Consider the following 26,461-nt stretch of genomic DNA (forward strand, 5'->3'; position numbering starts at 1 on the left):
TCAGCCAATGAGCGGGTAAGCCGAGCGCTAGAAGTAAACACGAGTCACGTGACGAGGAGATGGTCGCGTTCAGTCACTAGCACCGGAGAACTGCTGGACCGCATGTGGTATGTCATGGGCGGGGTCATGTTCTGTCACATGTAGTAATTAATAATGGGCGGGGCCAAGTGTCTCATGTACCGTAGTAATTAATTATGGGCGGGGTCATGTTCTGTCACATGTAGTAATTAATAATGGGCGGGGTCAAGTGTCTCATGTAGTAATTAATAATGGGCGGGGTTATTTCTCTATGGAGAGGTCATGGGTCTAACAAGTGAGGAAATTATGGGCGGAGTCATAGCTCTGTTCAGTGTGGTAATAGTGGGCGGGGTCATGTCTATAAGGCGTGACAATAGGGGGCGTGGTCATGGGGTCTGTCAAGCCTCTATACAGTATAATGCCCCGGCTCAGTTGCCACACTGTATATTATCCTGTGAGTGTCCCTATACTGTGTAATGCCCCCTCAGTGGTCCCCGCACAGTGTAATGCAGACACATAACAGTTCCCCTGAATCCAATAAATGTTTTACAACATATTAAAGTGCAAGCATTGATCCAACATGGGATGCTGTGAGATTTCAGCTCTGAAGCCTGTGACACAGTACATTTACTAGGATACGGTAACACAACGTACACTTTTTCTCTGCAGTACTTTTTGTACATGGAATTAGGAACTTCGGTACTTTTCCGTTATCGGGCCAGCATCGCAGTTCAGCACCAGCATCGGGATAGCAGTCAGCAGTTCAGCATCGTGAATTACAGCCGAGGACTGCTGGCCTGATCCTTGTACCCAGCTCTCCTTACATCTGCCCTATACCCTCCCGCTACACGACTAGGCCTCACCATAAATACTGACCAACACTACTAGTTAGTCGCCGGACGGTGCAAGAAGTTTGTCCCTCCGGCTCGCCGTAGCGCCCCGTTACTATGGTCAGTGCATCCCTTTCAGGGCCTGTATTGAGCCCCAGTGTGTTTCCTTCTGGTCTCCGGTCTCGGTACTGGCCATGGCTTCCAGTGCGAGCATCTTCCTCCTGAACGTGAATGGACAGATTGAGAGCGCCGAGGTGAGGCCTAGTCGTGTGGCGGGGAGGGTACGGAGCAGATGTGAGGAGAGCTGGGGGGTAGCACTGGGAGGATGGGGGCATCGCTGTACTGGGTACTAGAGACAGGGCACAAGCATCGGGCCAGCAGTCCTCGGATGTAATTCCCGATGCTGGACTGCTGTCCCGATGCTGGTGCTGAACTACGATGCTGGCCCGATAACGGAAAAGTACCGGAACTTCTTACATTTCCTATAGTAATGTCACAGTCTATCCATCCTAACCCATATATTAACTCTGCAAACATTTCAGTATATGAGAATATAGAACATATTGATATTGACATTGCTGTCAGTTGTTTACAGCCGGCCGTACACATTAGATTTTTGTTGCCTGATTTGCCATTTCTGCCAAGGAACAGCCAATGTTCTCAGCTGGCCGGATGCTGACTTCAATCTGATGAAATAAGAACGGCCATGCTGGATATCTTCAGCCCGCTGTTGGCAGTAAATACCAGCTTTTGGCATGATGGTCCACTTCCATATGGTCATAAGCCAACTTGTGCAGACCCCTTACCCTTCTTTTTTTTTAACCAAACTGCTCCCCATTGTGCCTTAGAGGGTGCATTCACACAGAGGAAAATGGTGCTGAATTTGGTGTGGAATCTGCGTCAGATTCAGCGCTGAAAAAAAGCCTCCCATTGACTTAAAAAAGGAATCCACTGAAGTCAATGGGAGGCATTTTATCAGCGCTGAATCTGAATTCCACACCAAGTTCAGCGCCATTTTCCTCCGTGTGAATGCACCCTTAGGCCTCGTTCACATCTGTGTTGGTATTCCGTCTGGGGAGTCCGCATGGGGACCCCTCCAAATGGAGTACCAAACACAACTGCGAGCGGTGCGCCAGTGAAAGCACACGGACCCCATAGTTCACAATCATGATTCGTGCAGGCAGCGCGGCCAGCACACGGACTCCCTTATAGTCTAGGGGGTCCGTTTGCTTTTACTGCACAGCGCTTGCAGTTGCATTCGGTATTCTGTTCGAGGGGCTCTTCAGGCGGACTTCCCCGGATGGAATACCAACGCAGATGTGAACGAGGCCTAAGTTGTTAATGTTAATGCTGTGATCACTTGTATGAACAAGCCTATCATCAATTGCGCCATCACATGATAACCATCCAAAATTCAAAGTATATAAGGCCCAGTTCATATCTGCGCATAGGTTTCTCTTCGGGGAGTCTGCTTGGCGACCAACCCCTGAACGGAAATCTAATCCGCATAAAAAAGCAGTTACCTTAGGAAACACATGGACCCCAAAGACTATAATGGGGTCTGTGTGGTTTCCACTCAATTTCTGCACGAAAAATGTAGAGAGAAAAGTGCTGCTTGCAAGACTTTTCTCTCTGCATTTTTCATGCGGAGAGTGGAACGGGAATGACCCAAACGCAGACGTGAACCGGGCCATATAAGCTTACCCGTGACTAGTCGTGACCATAGAATAAGGATGCAACATTTCATGAACTGTCCCGCAATCATTTTACATAGAAACTATATGCCTATAGGTGACCTATTACACACTTTCTGAGCAGGGAGTGGTCGGTGTGAGCTCTGCAGTATCAGATGGAAACCTTTACCCTATGACGTAAAAGTATGGATTGTTCCAGAATTATAGACAATATCCAATCATCGTCTGCCATAAGTGGAGGCGCGGTTACTGTACGATATAAAGCCTAGGGCTCTTCTTCAGGTAACTTTTCTTCTCATCAAGAACTGAGCAGATCGTACATATCCTGTTTTGTATTACAGAAAAGCTTCACCACCATCCTGCCATAAAGCCAAGACAATCGGCTGTAAGACCAGGTTACGTCATTCTTCATTTTCTCCTGATTGAATCAGAAGATCCACTTTGCAGGTTGTTTTACAGTGAATTAGAAGGCACAAGACTGTAGTCATTGTAATAAGGTACAGTACGACATTAATCCAGATACATGGCAAGAGGAGAAGGTAGAAAGCGGGGCATGTACCAAACAAGGGGGCTCTGTAACAGTGATCCCCAATCACTTCCTTCTGGTTGGTGCCTCAATGGACAACCGATTGATTATTTAGGGGCACTTAGAGAAAAGTAACACTGCTGTACCTAATATCAAGGGGATTGCATCAAGATTGGGCTTATCACTGATCCACAAGAAAGAGGGTCAATATCTGATCCACGGGAACCCGGCTGATGGGTCTACCGATGATTTACAAAATATGCTGCTCAGATAACTCAAGCAGTACCATTGCAATCCCAAGAGATGAGTTGTATGACAGTGCCAATGCTTGACCATTCTAATGGTAGGTACAGGACCCTCGCTTGTCAGTTACTTATCACCTGTCATTTTGGGACAGGCTCTTTAAAAGAGTTCTGAAAGACTAGATAGTGATAGCCTTCCTCAGGATGGGTCATCCATCCAGTACCACCACCAATCATCTATGTGGAGCACCAACTACAATCCTGTCCAACATGTAAAACCTATTTTTCCACTGATCTAAATGGATATTGATGTACACCATTGATTTTCATGGGTCCTTGCTTTCCCAGGTCCTTCATACTGTATATTCTCCTTCCTTTCATTTACAATGGCAGGATTAGCGCTGCAGACTGTGTTATTCTTGTTTTCCAAAATGCCCCAAGACTTGAGACACCCAGTACAAGTATAAACAGATCCCAACAGTGCATGCTTTTTGTTTTTATGATTTGCTATATGTGATGTACTACATTTATGTTGTATGTCTGGTCATTGCCATTATGTCATCTTTTTATTGTGCATTATTGTATTATTTATTCATGTACTGTAGATGACTCCATAAACTGTTAGTGTTTAGTTTATCTGTCATTATGTAAAATTGTGTTCTGTTTATGTATTTCACATCATTTCATGTTGCTCTTAAAATCAGATAAAACATTCTATTAAATGGATGAAAAGTAGCCAGGACTATGCCGTGCTCTTCTATGTCGGCCTGAATATATTATTAAGTATTATTATTAAGTATAATAATACTTAATAATAATGGAGCAGCAAGCCACAATTATTAAGTATTGTGGCTTGCTGCTCCATCTCCTATCTGTGATACCCGCTCCTTAGACCGTGTGATCTAATGGATACCTAGCTGGGTTTAGTCATTGCTTTATTATTCTTTTCTGTTGTGTAACATTTCTATTTTTCTATGTATACTATTGCTTTATGAATAAAACATCATTTTTTTCTTAGAGTTTGATCACCTGCAGTATCTACATTACTTCATCTATACAAATATACATGTTTTTGTCCTGCAAACACTGTCTCTGTTTATTTCACCCAATAACACCATCAACTGTGTTCCTGTTCATTATTGTGAGTGCATATAAAATAGTTATAACTAGCTGCCCCTACAGTTTTCATTCCTTTGCTTTTTTTTTTTTTTTTTTTTTTTTTTGAGCCAAAGTCAAGAGTGTCTCCATAAGGAATAGGAAAAATAATAAGTAATCACTAAGGGTATGTTCACACAGACTTTTTTGCAGGCTAATTTTGAGGCTGATTCCACCCCAAAAAACACCTCCCATTCGTTTCAATGGGAGTCAGTAGCAGTTTTTTCCCTTAAAGGGATTCTATCATTAAAATGTTTTTTTTTTCCTGACTAACATGTAGGAATAGCCTTAAGAAAGACTATTCTTCTCCTACCTTTAGATGTCTTCTCCGCGCCGCTGTTTGGTAGAAATCTGTTTTTTGTCGGTATGCAAATGAGTTCTCTCGCAGCACTGGGGGCGGGCCCAATGCTGCAAGAGAACTCTCCAGCGCCGTCTCCATCTTCTTCTGGAACGGCCTCTCTCTGCGTCTTCTTCCAGCGCTGTGATCAAACTTCTACGCATGCACAGTCGGCTCTGCCTTCGGGCCTCGACTGCACATGGCCATTTTCTTGTGGCCGCTTACCCCAGCTTACTGTGTAAGCGGGCACAAGAAAATGTCCGCTTACACCAGGCGGGCATGCACAGTCGGCTCTGCCTGAGGTCAAACGGCAGGGCCAACTGCGCATGCCTAGAAGTTTGAAGCCAGCAGCGGAAAAAGACGCGGGGAGAGGCCTTTCCAGAAGAAGATGGAGGCGGCGCTGGAGATTTCTGTTGCAGCATTGGGGACGCGCCCCAGTGCTGCGAGAAAACTGATTTGCATACCGAAGAAAACCAGGATTTCTACTGAACGGCGGTGCGGAGAAGACATCTAAAAGTAGGAAAAGAATAGCCTTTCGTGAGGAAAAAACATTTTAATGATAGAATCCCTTTAAGGGTCAGAGCACACTAAGATTTTTGACGCTGATTTTTATACTGAATCTGTCTCAAAATTAGCCGCCAAACAATGCTCCCAATCGAACTCTATTGGGAGGCGTTTTTTGGAGGCGGATTCAGCGTCAAAATCAGCACCACAAAACTCTGTGTGCACTGACCCTTAGCTGACCTATTTTCAGTCGGATTCCACCTTGAAAAACCCATTGCAATTAATGGGAGGCAGAAAAAACACAACCACATTTTTTAACGCATTTTTGATGCGGTTTTGCAAATGTTTTGTTAAAGGGAAGTTTCCAGGTCCATACAGTGTGCTAGAGCAAAAAATCGTATTAAAAACCGCAAAAAAAAAAAAAACTGTGATAAAAATGCAATGAAAAGATGACAAAAACCGTATTTTGTTAAAAATGTTTTAAAAAAAACCATTTCCTAAGGTTTTTCAGCCTTCAAAAAACTCTGTGAACATACCCTTATACTTTTCCCTTCAGGTAAATCCACTCCTGACACTGCAATGTGTGGAGTCGCCTAAGGCTAATGCCGCACAGTAAAAAAAGAGCTGCATGAAAAACCGCGGCGGCAACACATATTGGTTTTTCCCACAGTGCTTAGCACAGAAAGTCCGCAGAAGTTTCCATTTTTACTAGAATTAGACATCAACTTTGGGGCAATTGTCTGATATGGAGCTTTCTAAGTTACTTATAGTAGATCAATAACCATTCTGTGCTAAGACTTGTATGAAGCCTCTCTGACTTGTGCAGCTATGTATTACTAGGCGTACGAACTGCAGGATGCTTTTCAATAGCAATTTTATTAGACTGGATTTCTGATGGCTCGATTCCAGACACTTTCTCAAGAGCTGAATCAAAGTTCATCTGTTCCTTCAGTCAATTTTTGTAGTGTGACAGTGTTCTTTATCCTGTCGGAAAGGTCAGTGCCATTAGGGGATACCGCTGTCACGAATGGGCGTTCTTCATCAGCAACAAAGTTTGAAGTAGGTGATACAAGTAACAACCACATGAATTCCAAGACTCAAGGTTTCCCAGCACTGTATTGCACAGAGCATCATACTGCCTCTATCAGCTTGCCTTTTTCTCATAGTCCACCCTGGTGTCAGCTGTTCTTCAGTTAAAGGGATCATTCAACCCCAGATTATTGTTTTTATACTGATAGGTCATCAGTATGTGATCTGTGAGTGTCTGACACCCAAACCCCACACAAATCAGCTGTTCTAGCAGAAACTTTGCACCCGATACTGCTACTGCAACATACACTCACTGGCCACTTTATTAGGTACACCATGCTAGTAACGGGTTGGACCCCCTTTTGCCTTCAGAACTGCCTCAATTCTTCGTGGCATAGATTCAACAAGGTGCTGGAAGCATTCCTCAGAGATTTTGGTCCATATTGACATGATGGCATCACACAGTTGCCGCAGATTTGTCGGCTGCACATCCATGATGCGAATCTCCCGTTCCACCACATCCCAAAGATGCTCTATTGGATTGAGATCTGGTGACTGTGGAGGCCATTGGAGTACAGTGAACTCATTGTCATGTTCAAGAAACCAGTCTGAGATGATTCCAGCTTTATGACATGGCGCATTATCCTGCTGAAAGTAGCCATCAGATGTTGGGTACATTGTGGTCATAAAGGGATGGACATGGTCAGCAACAATACTCAGGTAGGCTTTGACGTTGCAACGATGCTCAATTGGTACCAAGGGGCCCAAAGAGTGCCAAGAAAATATTCCCCACACCATGACACCACCACCACCAGCCTGAACCGTTGATACAAGGCAGGATGGATCCATGCTTTCATGTTGTTGACGCCAAATTCTGACCCTACCATCCGAATGTCGCAGCAGAAATCGAGACTCATCAGACCAGGCAACATTTTTCCAATCTTCAATTGTCCAATTTCGATGAGCTTGTGCAAATTGTAGCCTCAGTTTCCTGTTCTTAGCTGAAAGGAGTGGCACCCGGTGTGGTCTTCTGCTGCTGTAGCCCATCTGCCTCAAAGTTCGACGTACTGTGCGTTCAGAGATGCTCTTCTGGCTACCTTGGTTGTAACGGGTGGCTATTTGAGTCACTGTTGCCTTTTTATCAGCTCGAACCAGTCTGGCCATTCTCCTCTGACCTCTGGCATCAACAACGCATTTCCGCCCACAGAACTGCCGCTCACTGGATGTTTTTCCTTTTTCGGACCATTCTCTGTAAACCCTAGAGATGGTTGTGCGTGAAAATCCCAGGAGATCAGCAGTTTCTGAAATACTCAGACCAGCCCTTCTGGCACCAACAACCATGCCACGTTCAAAGGCACTCAAATCACCTTTCTTCCCCATACTGATGCTCGGTTTGAACTGCAGGAGATTGTCTTGACCATGTCTACATGCCTAAATGCACTGAGTTGCCGCCATGTGATTGGCTGATTAGAAATTAAGTGTTAACGAGCAGTTGGACAGGTGTACCTAATAAAGTGGCCGGTGAGTGTAGCTCCTATTCAAGTAATATGAACTGCGCTGCAATTTCCCAGAACCGCCTCTATACAGTAGACTGGGCTGCTGCACTGTACCTTCTCAAGTACAAACTTAGATGCCCATCATCCACTAGCCATCCACTTAGCTGCAGCACCTGATCTGTTCAGAGTCCGGGTGTCAAATCCCCACAGATCATATCCTGTGGGTAGGTGATCAAGTATGGAGATCAATTAATTCCAGACCAAGAAATTCACACGTTCCTGGCCATCCACGTGATGTAAAAGAAAAGATTTATAAAACCAGGCCACTTTCTTCCATTGTTCCTTGGTCCAGTTCTTCGGTTCACACTTCCATTGTAGACACATTTGATAGTAAGCACAGATCAGCATTGGTACTTATGGCACACACTGTGATGCCACAGAGACATGGACGCAGTAGTAGGCAAACAATGAAAATAAAACATGATGGTTACACATCTCTAGAACAGAGGCACAGAATTTGTCATCAGTTGCTAGTACAGTCAGACATGTTTCCTTCTCACTCCCTTCATTGGGGCTATCCAACCACCTGATTGTGAAGCGGCTATGCAACCTCCTTCAGCCTGTATGTCTCCATTCATTTTGTGCTGCTAACTTTGACTTTTCCAGACATTGTTCTCTCTAATAGACCGTCCTGTGGGTATTAATATAGAAGTTCTAGAAGGCCATGTGCACCGCAGTAAATTTAGCTCCACCCACTTCTCTGCTGACTCCGCCCATTCTCAATCATTTTTCCATGTGCCCCACAAAGTAAAATCCTCCTACAGTCACCCTAATATTATACACCCCCACATTATAACGTTTCCCTCCAAATGTCCCACAGTATTAAGTTCCTCTCCTGGTGCCCCAGTATAAACCAGTAGAAACTAGAGGGGACATTAAACTGGGGCAGCTGGAGGGGGACATTAAACTGGTGGCAACTAGAGGCAGACATGTCCCCCCTCCAGCTACCCCCCACGGTTTAATATCTTCCTCCAGCTGCCCCAGTTTAATGTCACCCTCCATCTGCCCCCTAGTTTAATGCCCCCTCCATGTGCATTCAGTTTAAATGCCCCCCTACATCTGCCCCTAGTTCCCCCCTCTTGCTCACACATGCTGTCTCTTCTCTCTTTATCATCCAGCAGCTTCCATTGCCGGCAGCTTGCATCAAGTACACAGTCCCGTGTGGCTCCGCCCACTAACGAGTCATAGCCTATCCTGGTGATAGGCTGTGATGACATCATCACAGGTCCTTGAAAAAACTTCCACTAGCTATGCGGGCCAGACAGAAGCAGTCAGAGGGCCAGATGTGGCCTGCGGGCTGTACATTGCCCAGGTCTGCTCTAATCTAAAGGTCCCTTTATACTGAATGATTATTGGGCCAGTTATTAGAACAAGTGTTCCTTGGCCTATATAAATGTAAATAGCTTTAATGTTAAACATGTAAATGCGGCAATATCTTGCCAATAAATTCTAACTGTGTGCAGCAAACCAGCCATGAATGATTGTGAATAAATCTTCTTCAGGATCATCTGTTCCGATAAATATTGCTGGATTGGTCCATGTAAAGGGGCCTTCAAGGTCAGGTTATTTTTATAAACGAAACCCTTTCCCAATACTAGAATCTTCTGATGTTGAGAATGAAACACAGTTAACAATCCAACTTAAAGATTCCTGGTCCTCGCTGCCCGGGCATGTATCCCGCTTTTCTGGAAGCGAGTTGAACCTCCCCCTCTCTCCCTCTGGATTTCGAAGGTCAACGAGATGCGCATGGAGAATCTCACCTCTTTCCTGCATGGCACAACTGAGGCATACACCAGAACCTGGTTTTATTGGTTCATGTTTCAGCAATCTGGAGAGTATCGGACACTACTGGGTTCTGATCCTCCCCCTGGCTGAAAGTCCCTCAGCCCACCACAACTATCTAGATACTGGTCTCTTTCAAGCCTCCATCCCCGGGTCGGGGTCCGAGCTACCTGGCGGAAGTGGATGACTTAGCCTGTCTCCTACCCGCTGGCACCCACCCCCACCCTCTAACCCCCTCATCACTGTTTGTGTGCCCCCCTACCCCAACTTTTTATATTATTTTTCTCTCTCTTTCTTTTTCTTTCTCCCTCTTCCCCCCCTTTTTTTCTTCTTTCTTTTCTTCTTCTCTCGCTCCTTATCGCCTTCTCTCCCCTCCCTCCCCCGCTTGTACTGCTCCCTATTGTCATTTCCACTTTATGATGGCTTATTTCCTGTGTTTAACTATGTACGCTGACGTTCTCGGGACATTTGTTGGTCCTGTTACATGTTACTGTATGTTTTATTTTCCCCTTGCAAATTCCTTAATAAAAACTCTGAATTATAAAAAAACAAACAAAAAAACAATCTAACTTAAGGCCGGGCCTTATGCGAATCCCATCCCCACTTTGCGTAAAAGATCACAGTGCGAACATGCAGCGATTTGCAAAGCTGTTGCGGCTTTGCAAATTGCAGCATGTCAATTATATCTACGGAAACGCCGACGGCTTTCCCATAGATATAATGTTAAGAGAAAGTCAGCAGAGGAAAACTCAGTGAACTTTCTCTTAAAAGCGCTGCGGAAAGAACCGCAGTGCGTTCCCGCAGCAGTTCTTCCCGCAGCGCTTTAGTGCTGTGGATACGGCCCGTGGGGCCTTAGCTTAAAAGGTTTTTTTTTTATTTCAGGGTTTCACGCGCCCTCCGGTCTCCACTCCCCACTACTTCCTGGTTTTCAGCTCAGTACAGCAGTGTCTTCCATGCTGTTTCTAAATATCAGTTATCTCTAGATTTATGAACAGAGATAACAGAGACAATGATCAAAAAACTGTCTGAAGCCCTTATCATGGCGTAACTGCTGAATGCACTTTGCCGAGAGAAAAAGAGAATATATGTGGCCAGGGACTGGGTCATCAGCCTGACCAGAGATGTGGTCTGTAAGCAAGGCAACAACTTGTATCTGGCAAACACAGCAAGATAAATAAAGCAACATATTGGGTAAAACAGTTCAGTTTACAAGTTGTAGATGAGAATAATCCTTTTAAGTAACCTTTATGCTTATATTTATATTATTTGCTTATATATGACCAAGTTACTGGAGGTCATTGTCTTATTCACTGAAACAGAATTCAGGCATTCAGATGAATACCTATGGAACTGTGACAGAGGCTTTCAATGGAATTCATTAAAATCCTGAGTTCCACTTCAGTGAATAATACAGCAGCTGGGAAGCAGGTCATGTGGGTTACTATAACTGTGGAATTACACAACTAATAAGTGTAACCCTTACAACACCATCGAACCAAAAAGGAAAAAACAAAGGGGATAATAAAAAAGTAGACTGCTGCTTTAACTGTATGAGTTATAAAACATACCGTAGATAAACACATCAGCATAGCAGAACATGCATTTGTAAGCCAAAATTTACTACTTTCCCCTTGTGGCTAGTTATAATCCATTACACCAGAGTAAAAACCTACTGGATCCAAATTTCAAGCTACCTTTTCTGCATCCTTTCGTATTACAGGGATGTATAAATGATAGACCTACAGTATATAGATACGAGAACAAGCATTGGATAATCCACTGCACAAAACCAACCGATAGAATTTCCTATTGCAGGATTCCATTATTATTACAAATTGATTAGGGCAAAGGCAAGCAATGGAACAAAAAACCTAAATATTTCTAGGACTTATCCTTTGATACTCTGATATGGTCTTTATTTACTGGACTGCACAATATGTGACAGCTGCAGCTAGTGACAGTACTACTTAGGGCTGGTTCACATCTGCTTTTGTATTCCGTCCGGGGAATACAAACACAATTGTAAGCGCTGTGCTGTAAAAGCACACGACCCCATAGACTATAATGGTGGCTGTTTGCTTGGCGTGAGCTGCCCGCATGAATCATGTGGAGAGGAAAGTAGATTGGGAACTACTTTCCTGTCCGCACTATCCCTGTGGAGATCTGGCGGTAAGCACACGGACCCCATTATAGTCTATGGGGTTTATGTGCTATTCCGTTCGGAGGGGTTCCCATGTGGACGGAATCCAAATGCTGATGTGAATGAGGGCTAACTCCGCTCACAAATAATAATTGACAACGTTCCCTGTTATTAGTGTGGGTACAGAGAAGGTTGTCAGTCATCCTGGATAATCATTGAGATTATTCTGCTTTTTCCTCATAAATCATTTTCTAAATAATATAAAACTGTATATTACAGAGCTCTGATCTCAATAAAAAGCACAGAACTGCACAGAGAATACAGTTTGATCATAATAATCACATGGTTGTACAGTCGAAGACATTTCCCTATAGCACGCTCTGTATTAGTCTGCCCTATTGCCTCTTGTAACCACTTCAATGCTCAGGAGTTCCCTTGAGATGCAAAAGCAAGGCAATACAACTACTTCTTAATAGTGGAGAACCGTCAGAATCAGAGATCTCAGTACACAGTTATTTCACTCATACACATCAGATGGAATCAGCATACAAAATATCCTAAAAACCACATACAATAAAAGAGCTGCAAGACTTGAGCTTTGCCAATTCGGCTTCTAGACTGTGAATAATAATTAAATTCAATGTCTGTGAATGGGGGCTTTTCCCAGAACCGCTATTTTGATGGTCCGTTGTAATGGACCATTGAAATATAAGATGTATCCTATTTTTGTCTGTTTTCATGGACACCTCCAGACACTCAAATGTATAGAGACCTGTGAAAATGGGTAGTTTCGCTGCCCAGACACCTGATTGTAGCCTTAGGCCTCTTGCACATCCTTAGGCCTTTTTGACATCCGTTTTGCATCCATTCAACGGATTAATTTCATTGCTCTATTTTTTTTTTTTTTTTTGACCCAACCCACTGATATGTTTTTAATGGAAGAGCAACGCAAGACAATCCATTTTACATCAGTTAAAAACAGATATACTCGAGTATAAGCCGACCCGAATATAAGCCGAGGCCCCTAATTTTACCAGAAAAAACTGGGAAAACTTATTGACTCGAGTATAAGCCGAGGGGGGGAAATGCAGCAGCTACTGGAAAATTTAAAAAATTAAAATGGTCGGAGTTTTTGGGTGCAGTAGATGCTGGGAAAGGGGAGGAGGTGTTTTGGTTGTCTGTCTGCCCCTTCCCTGAGCTTGAGGACTGAGTTTTTTTTCCCCCACTTGGAATTCAGTCTGGCTGAATATAGGGTATATGCAGTGCTCCTATTAACCCCTTCCCAATGGAACAGGAGCACTGCAGATACCCTATATTCAGTAGACCGGGCACTGTCAGACACAGGGATACCTAATGTGTTTCACAGTCATTTTCTACTTTTATATGTATTCTAGGGAAAGGAGGGATTTAGAACTTTTATTTACTTTATTTTTTTATTAGATTTTTTTAAAGCTTTTTTTTTCACTACTTTGAGAGATTCTATACATTACTATTGCGGCTGGTAAAATTCTATATATATATATATATATATATATATATATATATATATATATATATATATATTTGTTGCTCGACTAGAGTATAAACCGAGGGGGGCTTTTTCAGCACAAAAACTGCTGAAAAATTCAGCTTATACTCGAGTATATACGGTACATTGAATTTTATTGGGTCCGTATGTACCTGAAAATGGACAAAGATACAGTTCAGGGTTTTTTGGGGTTTTTTAAAAAATGGACCATCAAAAAATATCCTCCATACACGACTTTGAAGGGATCCGTGAAAATGGACAAAAATAGAACATGGAGAAAGTGAAGCCACAGATAAAATTCCAAAACTTTATTTTAGTCCATATAAAAACAGTACAGAAGATAATAAGATGGTAAAAAGTATTTCTCATAGAAAAAGGTTAGCGTCCTGTACCGTTTTTATATGGACTAAGTTTTGGAATTTTATCCGTGGCTGCTGGATCTATCTTCGCTTTCTCCATTTGGAACGCTCTGGTCCGACATAGACATTGTTGTCCGTGCCCCCGTCTTCACTTCAATACATGTGAGTGCTTGAAACCTATATGCAAGATATACAAACGTCTTTTGCAAGTGGGCTGTGTTTTCCCCCTCCTTCATCCTTTATCAGTAGTAAAAATAGAACATGACCGATATTTTGATGGTCTGTTATAATGGACCATCAAAATAACAGTTAATGTAAATAGGCCCCGTTCATTGATATTGAATTTAATGTTGCCATGTGACGTCCGTGTATTTTATCAGGTATTAGTGATTCCTTGAGTGCTATAGGTGTTGTACAGGTCTCTTATTATATTTCTGGCTGTTTAAGTTGGCACCTGCTACTCTTGTACTTTGCTTCTGCAATGTTCAGACTGTCTTGCACTGGGATAGAGAGGGGTAGACTTATCAAGATTGGTGCCAATTCAGATCCCCTGATTAGTCCCAGATGAATGAGTCTGGAGCCGCGGGAAGATAGGGCATGTTGCTTTTTTTTTCCTGCTAGCTGAAAAGAAATCGCTAGCAAGAAAAAACCTCTGGAGACTCCCTTTGAAATGAATAGGAGGTGGTTTTGCAGGCAGATTTTGAGGTGGATTCTGTGTCAAAATTCGCCTGCAAAAAAATCTGTATGAACATATCCTAAGAGGCACACTCTGCACACCATTGTAAAATCTAGCACCAACCACATCTACTTTGACTCCATCCATTCCCATACCTTTCTCGATGTGCCCCCACACAGTATAATGCCCTTACAGTCACTAACATAATATGCCCCCACATTATAATGTCACTCTCCTGGAGTACCCACATTTTAATGTTCCCCTTCATCTGCCCCCACAGTTTAAGGGGGACCTTTCTGAAACCTAGACAACGTTCTGTAAACACTGAGGAGACATAATGAACAGTATCAGGCAAATGGGACCAGATAGGTGAAGCAACGTATGGGGTGAAACACTTCAGTTAGATTAAGCTGCAAGTTTAAATATGACCTTGGACATGAGACTACCCCTTTAAAGGCAGAGTTCACATTTAGCATGTGGATGCGCTGGCACTAGGACACTTAGGGGGTTCTTGGTAAGGATTTTGAGGCCGTATCTGCCTCAAAATCCGGACCAAAAAGAGAGCTCCCATTGAAATCAATGGGAGCCGGTCAGTTCTTTTTTACGGGAGCAACATGCTCATTCTTTAAGGCAGATTCGCCTCGCGACATCCGTCTGAAGACACTCCCTCCTCCCGACTAAGCCCATTCATTTGGGCCTAATCCGGAGCGGAATGAGCGACTGGATAGTGATGCATTGCACCAGCATCCAGTCGCAGCTACCCGTATTTTGGTCTGGAACCTGAGGTGGCCTCCCTTACCCTTACTGCTGTTATTGTCCCTTACCCCATGTGAGCTTACCCTTACTGCTGTTATTGTCCCCTCATTGCTGTTATGCTTTGGGCAATGCTGCTGAGGATCTGAGTCACAAGTCTGGAGTTCCCAATCTTATTAACCTGCCACATCTTTCTACACAACACACATATGTAGTACATCTATGATGAGTAATTGATACGTTGAATTGTATATTCTGCAATTCTTTACTGTCTACTGCAAAATTTGGAAAAATATAAAACGGAAATAATTCTTAAAAGAACTTGGATAACCATAATCAGCCATATTTATGGTCAATTCGTTAATGAACCCGTAAAAGTGACAAGAATAAGGGTATTCACCTTTGTTGATGACTAATGGCATAGATAAACTGGGTTCAGTAGTAGTCGCACTCTGGGTCTCCAAGGGATTCAAAGTCCCCCTCTACTACCAATTAGAGATGAGCGAACACTGTTCGGATCAGCCGATCCGACTAGCACGCTCCCATAGAAATGAATGGAACGCCAACCAGCCACCGGCAAAGTCAGCGTCACAGGTGCTTCCATTCATTTCTATGGGAGCGTGCTGTTCGGATCGGCTGATCCGAACAGCGTTTGCTCATCTCTACTACCAATATTACCCATGGTGTTTGGAGTTAGTGAGCCCCTTTACAGATTTCCCATTGGCCCCAGGGACTTCACTGTAGACTTTACTGAACTGCTGATGTTGCCTTGATCTTGATGCCGAACTCTGTCTTACAGGCTACTGTTGGCTAAGTCTCTGCATAGAGTTTTATTTTTTTATTTTTCCTCTCTTTTTGATAATTTTTTTTCATTCTAGTTTAACCAGTAATTATACTACAAGGCCTTAGTTCTTGTGATCACAGTCACTTCTTTCCCAGTTGGACCACTATAGGTTTAAGCTAAGACTGGTCCGCCATAAATACTGATCATCCAAGACTAAAGCAGGTAGGTATTCTAAAGCTTTGCTATTGCGTAATGATGATATTATATGCCTAGAAAATGTAAAATAACAAATATATATTGTCTTTTTGGTCTTTTTAGGTAAATGGCTTTAATAGAGAATGTAACGAAGAACTGGCAAAGCAACCTTGACTCATTACCTCCAGAAATGACTCTCAAAATACTAAATTATCTGGACTTAAAAAGCTTGTTAGCCATAAAAGTAACATGTAAAAGATTCTATCAACTATTAGAAGACAATGCATGGTTATGGAGAAGATACTGTCTGCAACTGAGAACAGTGTGTCCATCAGAGATTGATGAAGATCGTAAAAAAGGCCATACATGGCAGGTCAATGATATCTGCATAGCATTGAATATTTGATTATTTTCATAAGTGTGTTTGGTTTACGCTAGGTTTACACCTAGCGTTTGTTTGGGGACCCGAATAAGGAAACCCACCCACAGACCCTATAGACTATAATGGGGTCCGCCAGGTTTCTGCCTGAAAAATGCTTGCTGACTTTTCTCTCTGCATTTTTTAAGAAGATTCTGGGAAGGAAACCCCAAACATAGAGCAGGCGCAGGTGTGAACTAAGCCTAAGGGTAAGTTCACACAGGGTTTTTTGGTCAGGATTTTGAAGCTGTATCTGCTTAAAATCCTGACCAAAAAGATGGCTCCCATTGAAATCAATGGGAGCTGGTCAGATCCTTTTTCTGGGAGCCTGTTTGATGCTCATTCTTCAGGCGGATTTGCCTCGTGATTCGGTCTGAAGACACTCCCTCCTCCTGACTAGGCCCATTCTTTTGGGCCTAATCCAGACCGGAGTACGCAACTGGATGCTGGTGCACTGCAGCGGCATCTAGTCGCAGCTATGTGCAGTGGCGTAACTATGGCCATAGCAGCAGAGGCAGCTGCCACAGGGTCTGGGACAATAGGGGCCCGGTGACAGCCGCTACCACTGCTATCATTATACTTGGGGGTCTTTTCGGACCCCCGAGTATAATGATTGGCGGACCGGGAGCGGTAAGAAACATAAAAAACACTGTTACTTACCTCTCCACGATCCCTGCAGACTTCGGCCTAGTCGTCTGACGTCTCATGACCCCGGCCTGCGTCTCGGGTCATGTGACATCTGACGTCATTGAAGATCAACTACTTCGGAGGCCGACAGCGTAGGAGATGGGAGATAGGTGAGTAACAGAGTTTTTTTTATGTTTTTCTCCCCCTGGGTCTCCGATTATTATACTCTGGGGTCTGAAAAGACCCCAGAGTATAATAATTGTTTATGGGTGTCCACAGTGGGACACAACACTGTGTGCAGGAGCCACTATGGGGGATAATACTGTGTGCAGGGACAACTATGGGGGATAATATTGTGCAGGGGCCACTATGGGGGATAATAATGTGTGCAGGGGCCACTATGGGGGATAATACTGTGTGCAGGGGCCACTATGGGGGATAATACTGTGTGCAGGGGCCACTATGGGGGATAATACTGTGTGCAGGAGCCACTATGGGGGATAATACTGTCTGCAGGGGCCACTATTGGGGATAATACTGCATGCAGGGGCCACTATGGGGGATAATACTGTGTGCAGGGGCTACTATGGGGGATAATACTGTGTGCAGGGGCCACTATGGGGGATAATATTGTGCAGGGGCCACTATGGGGGATAATAATGTGTGCAGGAGCCACTATGGGGGATAATACTGTGTGCAGGGGCCACTATGGGGGATAATACTGTGTGCAGGGGCCACTATGGGGGATAATACTGTGTGCAGGGGCTACTATGGGGGATAATACTGTGTGCAGGGGCCACTATGGGGGATAATATTGTGCAGGGGCCACTATGGGGGATAATAATGTGTGCAGGGGCCACTATGGGGGATAATACTGTGTGCAGGGGCCACTATGGGGGATAATACTGTGTGCAGGGGCCACTATGGGGGATAATACTGTGTGCAGGGGCCACTATGGGGGATAATACTGTGTGCAGGGGCCACTATGGGGGATAATACTGTGTGCAGGAGCCACTATGGGGGATAATACTGTGTGCAGGGGCCACTATGGGGGATAATACTGTGTGCAGGAGCCACTATGGGGGATAATACTGTCTGCAGGGGCCACTATTGGGGATAATACTGCATGCAGGGGCCACTATGGGGGATAATACTGTGTGCAGGGGCTACTATGGGGGATAATACTGTGTGAAAGGGCCACTATGGGGCATAATAGAGCACGCAGGAATGCGTAGAAGGGGGTTGATCGAGGTCTTCGGCGTCGGTGTCAGTCGGGGGTGGGGGCATGTCAAAAGTTCACCACGGGGACCCGCTGTTCCTAGTTACGCCACTGGCTATGCGTATTTTGAACTTACCCTCAGGCTATAAAAGGGATTTCCCCACAAACAGCCACAAGCTTGAGGATACTCGCCTTCCATGTGCCAACACTGGGATCTGATTGGTGGAATCGCCAGCAGTCACAAGAACAGGGGTCCTCGAGTATCCTCTATGAGTGGAGTGGTAGTGACGGACATGACAGCTCTCCATCTGTCTTACAAAAGGGCACAAAGCCAAGGTCATGCATGCGTACTAGAGCTCCAGTCACATGGCGATTTAGGGTCCTTTTTTCGTAATCACTGGCGCCTCCGGTGTGACCAAGTCTTTAGAGAGGAGAATAGATTTCCATGTGATTTTACTGCAAACATTGTGATGTATTATTTGTTTATCACTACAGGAAACCGTGCAAATAAACTACAGAAGATGTATTATTAAGCAGAAATGGAAGGACGGTGACTTTAGTAATATTCATTCCTATGAAAAACTGCCAGAGGAAACCATGTGCCCGCTGAGTGTGGAATCCTGGGGAGAAATACTCGATGCTGAGCTCACAAGAGAAACACAAAGGCGTGCTTGATGATATAGGGCTTTTATTTTATCATACAGTATGTAATAGTAAATATCTTATTTATCTATACATTTATAGAATTTGTTGGGTGTTATTATGAAATAAAGTGTAATTTATTTTTGCCATGAAATTCATATACGTGGGTCTCTTTCATGTTGGATTATATGTCATCTATTGACCTGTTGAAACTCCCGATTGTCCGTATAATTGTAAGGTGATGGAGCTACCACTTTCTACAAGTATGGCCTTAGGTAAGAGACTATGGCTAGGTCCTCACTCATGATATCCTAAGTATGCTTGATGTTCTGTTATGTGCATATATTCTGTTCCTACACTGTGCTGTGTTTTACGGTGTATTTGTATACATTGTATACATTGCTTTATGATAATGACTCTTTGCTACATTGAGAATTTTAGTCTACTGTCACTTTAAAGAGAATCTTTCATGTCTGACATGACAAAGCTGACAGTGTGCTGAATTTAATGCACTGTCATTATTGTATGTACGTGCTTTGGTTGCAGAGATATTGGTGCTATTATTTTCAGCACCGACATCTCTCCACTGTCAGAAGGGCGGGACTTACAACCAAGCGTAATTGCAGAGCTGTGAGGAACACCCACCCTGACACTATTTTTCAATAGCCTTGATGCTGAGCTGTACGGCCCATCCTTCCGGTAGTGGAGGGATATTAGTCAGTGCTGAAACTAAGGGTACCGATATCTCTGGCATTGAGGCAGATACCGGCAAACTGAATTCAGTACACTGCCAACATTCTAGCGGTATATAATGCCACCTATGTCAGAGGACATGAAAGGTTCTATTTAAGTATTTTGTTGCTGAGGCCTGGTTCACATATGTATTCGGTATTCCATTTTTGGGGACCCCCTGAACGGAATACCAAACGCAATAAAAATCGGTGAGCAATGATAGCACACAGGAAGAAAAGTAAGACAAGAACTACTTTGCTTTCTGCATGACTTGTGCGGACACCATGTGGAAAACACACATACTCCATTATAGTCTATGTAGTTCGTGTGCTCTCATTGCTTACCATGGGGTCTGGTTTACAAAATGGGGTCATATTTTCGGGGTTTTGGAACCATGGGGGATCTGCAAATGGGACATGGTGCCTGAAAACTATTCCAGCAAATCTGGTCTGCAAAAGCCAATTAGCACTCTTTCCATTTCAAGCTCTGTCATGTGCAGCGTACATCAGTGTACCAGCCCATATTGGGTATTCAAATGAGTGGGACTGAGCTGCAATACCAATTATACAATTATACAATGTATGTGGTTGTTCTTGGTATTCAATGAAGAGACTCCAGAACTCACCCGAATGCTATGACCTTTTCACACAGCGGATCTATTGATCCCACTCGCAGTTTGTTCCCACTCGCGGAAAAAAGAAGCGAGCTGTCCTTTCTTCAGGTGGATTCCGCGACTGATTCAGCCACGGCATCCGCCTCGCGACAGCACCCTCCAAACAAGGCCCATTAATTTGGGCCTAATCTGGAGCGGAAAGCCGCGACGGGATGCCATGCACTGCACCGGCATCCCGTCATGGCAGCCACGACTGAATGTGCACACGCGGAATCTCTGTGTGAACTAGCCCTTAGAGAGCCATAGGGTGTACTAAAGTGTCTTTGGAACCAGAATTTTGTAAAATATATGTTTATTATTAGAATATAGAATTTTCTTCCGACTTCTACAGCCATCTCAGAATTGTACTTTATGGCTCATCTTCAATATCTGTCACATTAACATCTTCGTCTTCTGCGGTATGTACGGATGGCATCATCTGACCACAATCCGCTGGTTCCACAGTGGATAGATCAGGTTCTGTGAATAAAGGGCTTCCTTCCATATTGTGACAGCTGCTGGAGTCTTCACTTCCTACCGACCCATTGTCGTACAAATGGCAAGGGTAGTCCCTGTAAAAACCGGAAAACATGGACTGCTGCTGGTGATTCTGGTCCGGACTACACCTTTGGCAATACGGCAATTGTGTATTAAAGTTCCCATAGGCATAAGATGTGTTGTAGGGACACATGCTGTGAAGAATAAGATGAGAGATGGTTAAGTCCAAAGAATATACCTACAAAACCAGAATATTACTCTGAAGATGAGAGAAATAATACTCCTGCTACCTGCTATGTATTAAAGGGGTTTCCAAAACAGCACACCGTTGGCTTTCCCGGTATGTGCCTCGGTGACAGAGATATCGGTCACATTAATTTCAGCTTTAATATCTCCCCACTGTAAGAAGGGAAGGCCTTACAGCCTGGCGTCATCACTGGGATGTGAGAAATATCCCCCCCGACAGTTCTCCTCTCCCCGCACTTTTTATAGTGGAGAGATATCGGTCCTAATATCTCCAGCATCGGGGCCCTTACCGGGAAATTTGACAATGCAAAAGGACACGAAAGGTCCCCATTAAAGGCCTTCTATACCAGATACAGTTTGAGGACTGTTTCTGGACAAAAAAAAGCAGACCCCATTTTATTCCCCCATGTAATATCTCATGTAAAGCAGAATACAGTCGTTGAGATATTTCCCACAACACTAGTGTGCTGCATAAAGGTTTTAATAAAAGGGGTATTCTCAACTCAGCTTTTCATGGCTAAGATAAGAATACCCATGTCTCTCGATGTGCGGCTTTTGGATTCAATAGTCTCCGGTGGTCTCCACATCTGTGCAGTCCACCATAAAGGGGAGCAGTTGGAATTTTCTCTCTGGCCCTCACCATTCTGGAGCAACCACGTCTGTTAGTTTCAGCACAATTATACTCTCTACTGTAAGGTGGGCAGTCCTCTTCTGTCTGCTCCAGCACAGGACCGCCCACTTGACAGTATAGAGAGCGTAATTGTGCTGAAAGTAATAGGAAGGAGTACTTGGGAATGGTGGTGGTAGAGAAAAAAATTTCAGTGGAGTGGAAGCTAATGAAGGACGCAATTAGTACGGGTTGACATAGCTGGCACAAGTTCCCTTTCAAGTAATGTATGCTGCACAGACAGCACACTTATAAAAATGATAGAACTGTCTGAATTTGGTGGGATAAAATATGGAGTAAAACACCTTTGAAGTATTCTGCTGAGGCAGTTGGTGCACTCAGGGCGGACCTTCAGCTTCCTGGGAACACTGCTCTGCAATCCCCTTGTCTTGATTGGTTGGGACCTGAGTGGTTGGGACCTCCACCAGTCTTCAAGTTAACCCTTATCCTATAGATATGAGAAAACTTGGCCCGATGGCAGAACACATATGTATTGTGTATGGACACCTAAGACATGGATTACCTGGAGACTTGTAATGTACATTGCCTGGCATAAACCACATGCACACCTAACATAACTATTGTGACATTCAGAAAAATGTATGCAGTGTACGACAATTTTGCTTACCTAGATGGGTCAAAAATGGGTCCACGCTGGAAGTAAGAGTGGTAAAAAGCACAGTGTGGAGAGTAACCAAAGTAACCCCAGTACAGAGAAGGGTATGGCAGAGTACCAGATGTTGGCATAAAGGATGATAGCCTATTGTAATTATTGTGGCATAGTGGCTCGAGTTCGGAAATTTGCTCTTCAGAGTCCGGTGGTGGCTGCTCTGGAGACTGGACTGAACTGGACACTGATAGATCCTGATCTTGGTCTTGGACTTCCTCTAGGTTTTCAAGCTGCAGAGAGGTCTGAGGATGAGGTGTCTCTGAAGGTATCACACTGCTGGGTTGTGCCACTTGGGTGTATAAAGAGTAGTCGTCAGTAGTCGGCAATGTAGCAGCTTCTTCACCTTTAAAAATGGAAAAAGAAAACTTTATGGGGCCACACAGTGGCTCAGTGGTTGGCACTGCAGTGCTGGAGTCCTGGTGTTCATATCCTGCCAAGGGCATAAAATCATCTGCAAGGAGTTTGTATGTTCTCCCTGTGTTTGATGGATTTCCATCCCATATTCAAAAAAAAAAAAAAAGACATACTGATAGGGAAAAATGTACATTGTGAGCTCTATGTGGAGCTCCCAATCTACATTAAAATAAAAAAAGAAAAAGAAAACTTTACCAACAATGTCTATAGACTTGCTATCTATTCGCACACCACTCGCTAGACACAGCACTCTTCTTAGAACATTTGCCCTTTGTTTTAGTGATCGGGGAGGGTACCTACACCCCACTGAACAAAATATGTTACACCTCACTTTAACACGCTAAAAGGTTGTCCAAGGTCCAGGCATAATGAATACCATGGATAACCACAGGATAGGTCATCAGTAGAGATGAGCGAGTAGTATTCGATCGAGAAGGTATTCGATTGAATGCTACGGTATTCAAAATATTCCTACTCGATCGAATACTACTAGCTATTCACAGTAAATATTTGATTCAGAACCAGTGTTGATTGGCCGAATGATATACAGTGTACAGCATTCGGCCAATCAACGCTGGTTATCCCAGAGGCTCGTCTGTGAGGAGGCGGAGTCTAAGATTGGACCACAGCAGTCTACATTGTGGTCCGATCTTGGACTCCGCCTCCTCACAGACGAGCCTCCGGCAGAACCAGCGTTGATTGGCCGAATGCTGTACACTGGCCAATCAACGCTGGTCAATGAATTCCTAGGAGAAAAAGTCAGTTCCCTCGTAACCGCAAGCTGCCAGCTCTCCCGACTAGCAAGGACGAGCCTACTGCAGAACCAGCGTTGATTTGCCGCAGGCTCGTGTTTGCTAGTCGGGAGAGCTGGCAGCTTGAGGTTACGAGGGAGCTTACTTTTTATCAGCGCAACTGCAAGCGCTGTACAGTTAAAGCGCACAGACCCCATAGACTATAATGGGGTCAGTGCGCATTAACTGCACAGCGCTTCCCCTAAACACTCTCCTCCTGCTACTCGTGGACTTGGTGACTCTCCTTTAGTCAAATAGTGGTTTCCCCTGAAACGAGCACTTTTTCCCATCGACTATAATGGAATTCGATATTTGATCGAGTAGTCGAATATTGAGGCTCTACTCGAAACGAATATCGAATCTCAAATATTTCACTGTTCGCTCATCTCTAGTCATCAGTATCAAATTTGTGGGAGTCTGACACCTAGACCCTGCACCAATCAGTTGATGCAGCTGCCAGAAGCCAGATACAAGGTATGCAGCCAGAAGCACGTCAATCCCCCGATGTTACTATTACAGTGTGAGATGGAAGCTGTTTACAGTGTACAGAGTCATACAATATAGATCTGCTCTCATTTACTCCAATAAAAGCAGAACCGCTTCTGGCCATATACCTTGTATTCAGAAGCAGGCAGTCGAAACAGCTAATTGGTGCAGGGTCATCAGTATCCATTATGCTTGTGTCGCGGACAACCCTTTAAGAAAAGAGCTACCCTTTAAGCCAAACCATTATCTTTCTGAGTCTGCCTTATTAATAAGATTTTTCCAAAGGTAAATTAAAGCAGAGAATCTCCTTATATCAAAGCTTTCTGGGTGGTGAATTGACTGTATGTAGTAGTTACCTGTAGTTTGAGCGTATTGAGGCATTGCGATGGTAAAGGTTGGTGTAGGAACCAGTGGGAGAGCAAGTGCAGTGCTGGCATTAGGCACAGGTTTCTTGTATTTCCCTTGCCGTGGCTGATATACCCAATCTAAAAGATAAAATGAAATGAAAAGTTACTGTACATAACCTATACCACAACTGGGAACAAGAAACTACCAAAGACTGATTATTGTTAGGGCCGACTCCAGGTTTTTGCAGGTCCTTGGGTAACAGTCTCATCGGCCTTCTGTCAATCATGGTAAGAGGCTCGATCAGTTACATCCAGGTACGCTGCAATAACATTGCACTGAATTTTGGTGGATGCAAAGCGAGGGTGGAGGGTCTGTCGTTCCATCAGAAAAACAAAGTCAAAAGTGTGAACCTAGCCTTACTCACACAGTACTGTAGTGACTGGTTGGATGTGTATATCAATACTATTATCATAGATATATACAGTCCTATGAAAAAGTTTGGGCACCCCTATTAATCTTAATCATTTTTAGTTCTAAATATTTTGGTATTTGCAACAGCCATTTCAGTTTGATATATCTAATAACTGATGGACACAGTAATATTTCAGGATTGAAATGAGGTTTATTGTACTAACAGAAAATGCGCAATATGCATTAAACCAAAATTTGACCGGTGCAAAAGTATGGGCACCTCAACAGAAAAGTGACATTAATATTTAGTAGATCCTCCTTTTGCAAAGATAACAGCCTCTAGTCGCTTCCTGTAGCTTTTAATCAGTTCCTGGATCCTGGATAAAGGTATTTTGGACAAACAATTCAAGTTCAGTTAAGTTTGATGGTCACCGAGCATGGACAGCCCGCTTCAAATCATCCCACAGATGTTCAATGATATTCAGGTCTGGGGACTGGGATGGCCATTCCAGAACATTGTAATTGTTCCTCTGCATGAATGCCTGAGGATTTGGAGCAGTGTTTTGGATCATTGTCTTGCTGAAATATCCATCCCCGGCGTAACTTCAACTTCGTCACTGATTCTTGAACATTATTCTCAAGAATCTGCTGATACTGAGTGGAATCCATGCGACCCTCAACTTTAACAAGATTCCCGATGCCGGCATTGGCCACACAGCCCCAAAGCATGATGGAACCTCCACCAAATTTTACAGTGGGTAGCATGTGTTTTTCTTGGAATGCTGTTTCTTTTTGGACGCCATGCATAACGCCATTTTTTTATAACCAAACAACTCAATTTTTGTTTCCAAAATGAAGCTGCCTTGTCCAAATGTGCTTTTTCATACCTCAGGCAACTCTATTTGTGGCGTACGTGCAGAAACGGCTTCTTTCTCATCACTCTCCCATACAGCTTCTATTTGTGCAAAGTGCGCTGTATAGTTGACCGATGCACAGTGACACCATCTGCAGCAAGATGATGCTGCAGCTCTTTGGAGGTGGTCTGTGGATTGTCCTTGACTGTTCTCACCATTCTTCTTCTCTGCCTTTCTGATATTTTTCTTGGCCTGCCACTTCTGGGCTTAACAAGAACTGTCCCTGTGGTCTTCCATTTCCTTACTATGTTCCTCACAGTGGAAACTGACAGGTTAAATCTCTGAGACAGCTTTTTGTATCCTTCCACTGAACAACTATGTTGAACAATCTTTGTTTTCAGATCATTTGAGAGTTGTTTTGAGTAGCCCATGATGCCACTCTTCAGAGGAGATTCAAATAGTAGAACAACTTGCAATTGGCCACCTTAAATACCTTTTCTCATGATTGGATACACCTGGCTATTAAGTTCAAAGCTCACTGAGGTTACAAAACCAATTTTGTGCTTCAGTAAGTCAGTAAAAAGTAGTTAGGAGTATTCAAATCAATAAAATGATAAGGGTGCCCATACTTTTGCACCGGTCAAATTTTGGTTTAATGCATATTGCGCATTTTCTGTT

The 26,461-nt window shown here is 43.8% G+C and overlaps 2 protein-coding genes across 2 annotated transcripts in view; one reads left to right on the plus strand and one right to left on the minus strand.

Moving 5' to 3' along the window:
* The window catches only part of APLF (aprataxin and PNKP like factor), a 511,700-nt gene that overhangs the window by 116,830 nt on the left and 368,409 nt on the right, over positions 1 to 26,461 (minus strand). The window lies entirely within an intron of this gene.
* FBXO48 (F-box protein 48) lies at positions 46 to 19,116 on the plus strand. The gene is made up of 5 exons (XM_075267390.1): positions 46 to 107; positions 2,884 to 3,039; positions 16,008 to 16,135; positions 16,232 to 16,481; positions 18,868 to 19,116. The coding sequence occupies exons 4-5, from the start codon at positions 16,236 to 16,238 to the stop codon at positions 19,045 to 19,047; spliced, it is 426 nt and encodes a 141-aa protein (XP_075123491.1). The 5' UTR covers positions 46 to 107; positions 2,884 to 3,039; positions 16,008 to 16,135; positions 16,232 to 16,235; the 3' UTR covers positions 19,048 to 19,116.

Source organism: Leptodactylus fuscus, chromosome 3, assembly GCF_031893055.1.
Source record: "Leptodactylus fuscus isolate aLepFus1 chromosome 3, aLepFus1.hap2, whole genome shotgun sequence".
NCBI lineage: Eukaryota > Metazoa > Chordata > Amphibia > Anura > Leptodactylidae > Leptodactylus > Leptodactylus fuscus.

What these genes read in the sequence shown, in the direction of transcription:
- FBXO48 (XM_075267390.1), top strand. Translation starts at nt 16,236, where the DNA reads ATGGCTTTAATAGAGAATGTAACGAAGAACTGGCAAAGCAACCTTGAC. An exon ending in AAAAAGGCCATACATGGCAG is followed by an intron (nt 16,482 to 18,867) that starts GTCAATGATATC and finishes TTATCACTACAG; the next exon opens with GAAACCGTGCAAATAAACTA.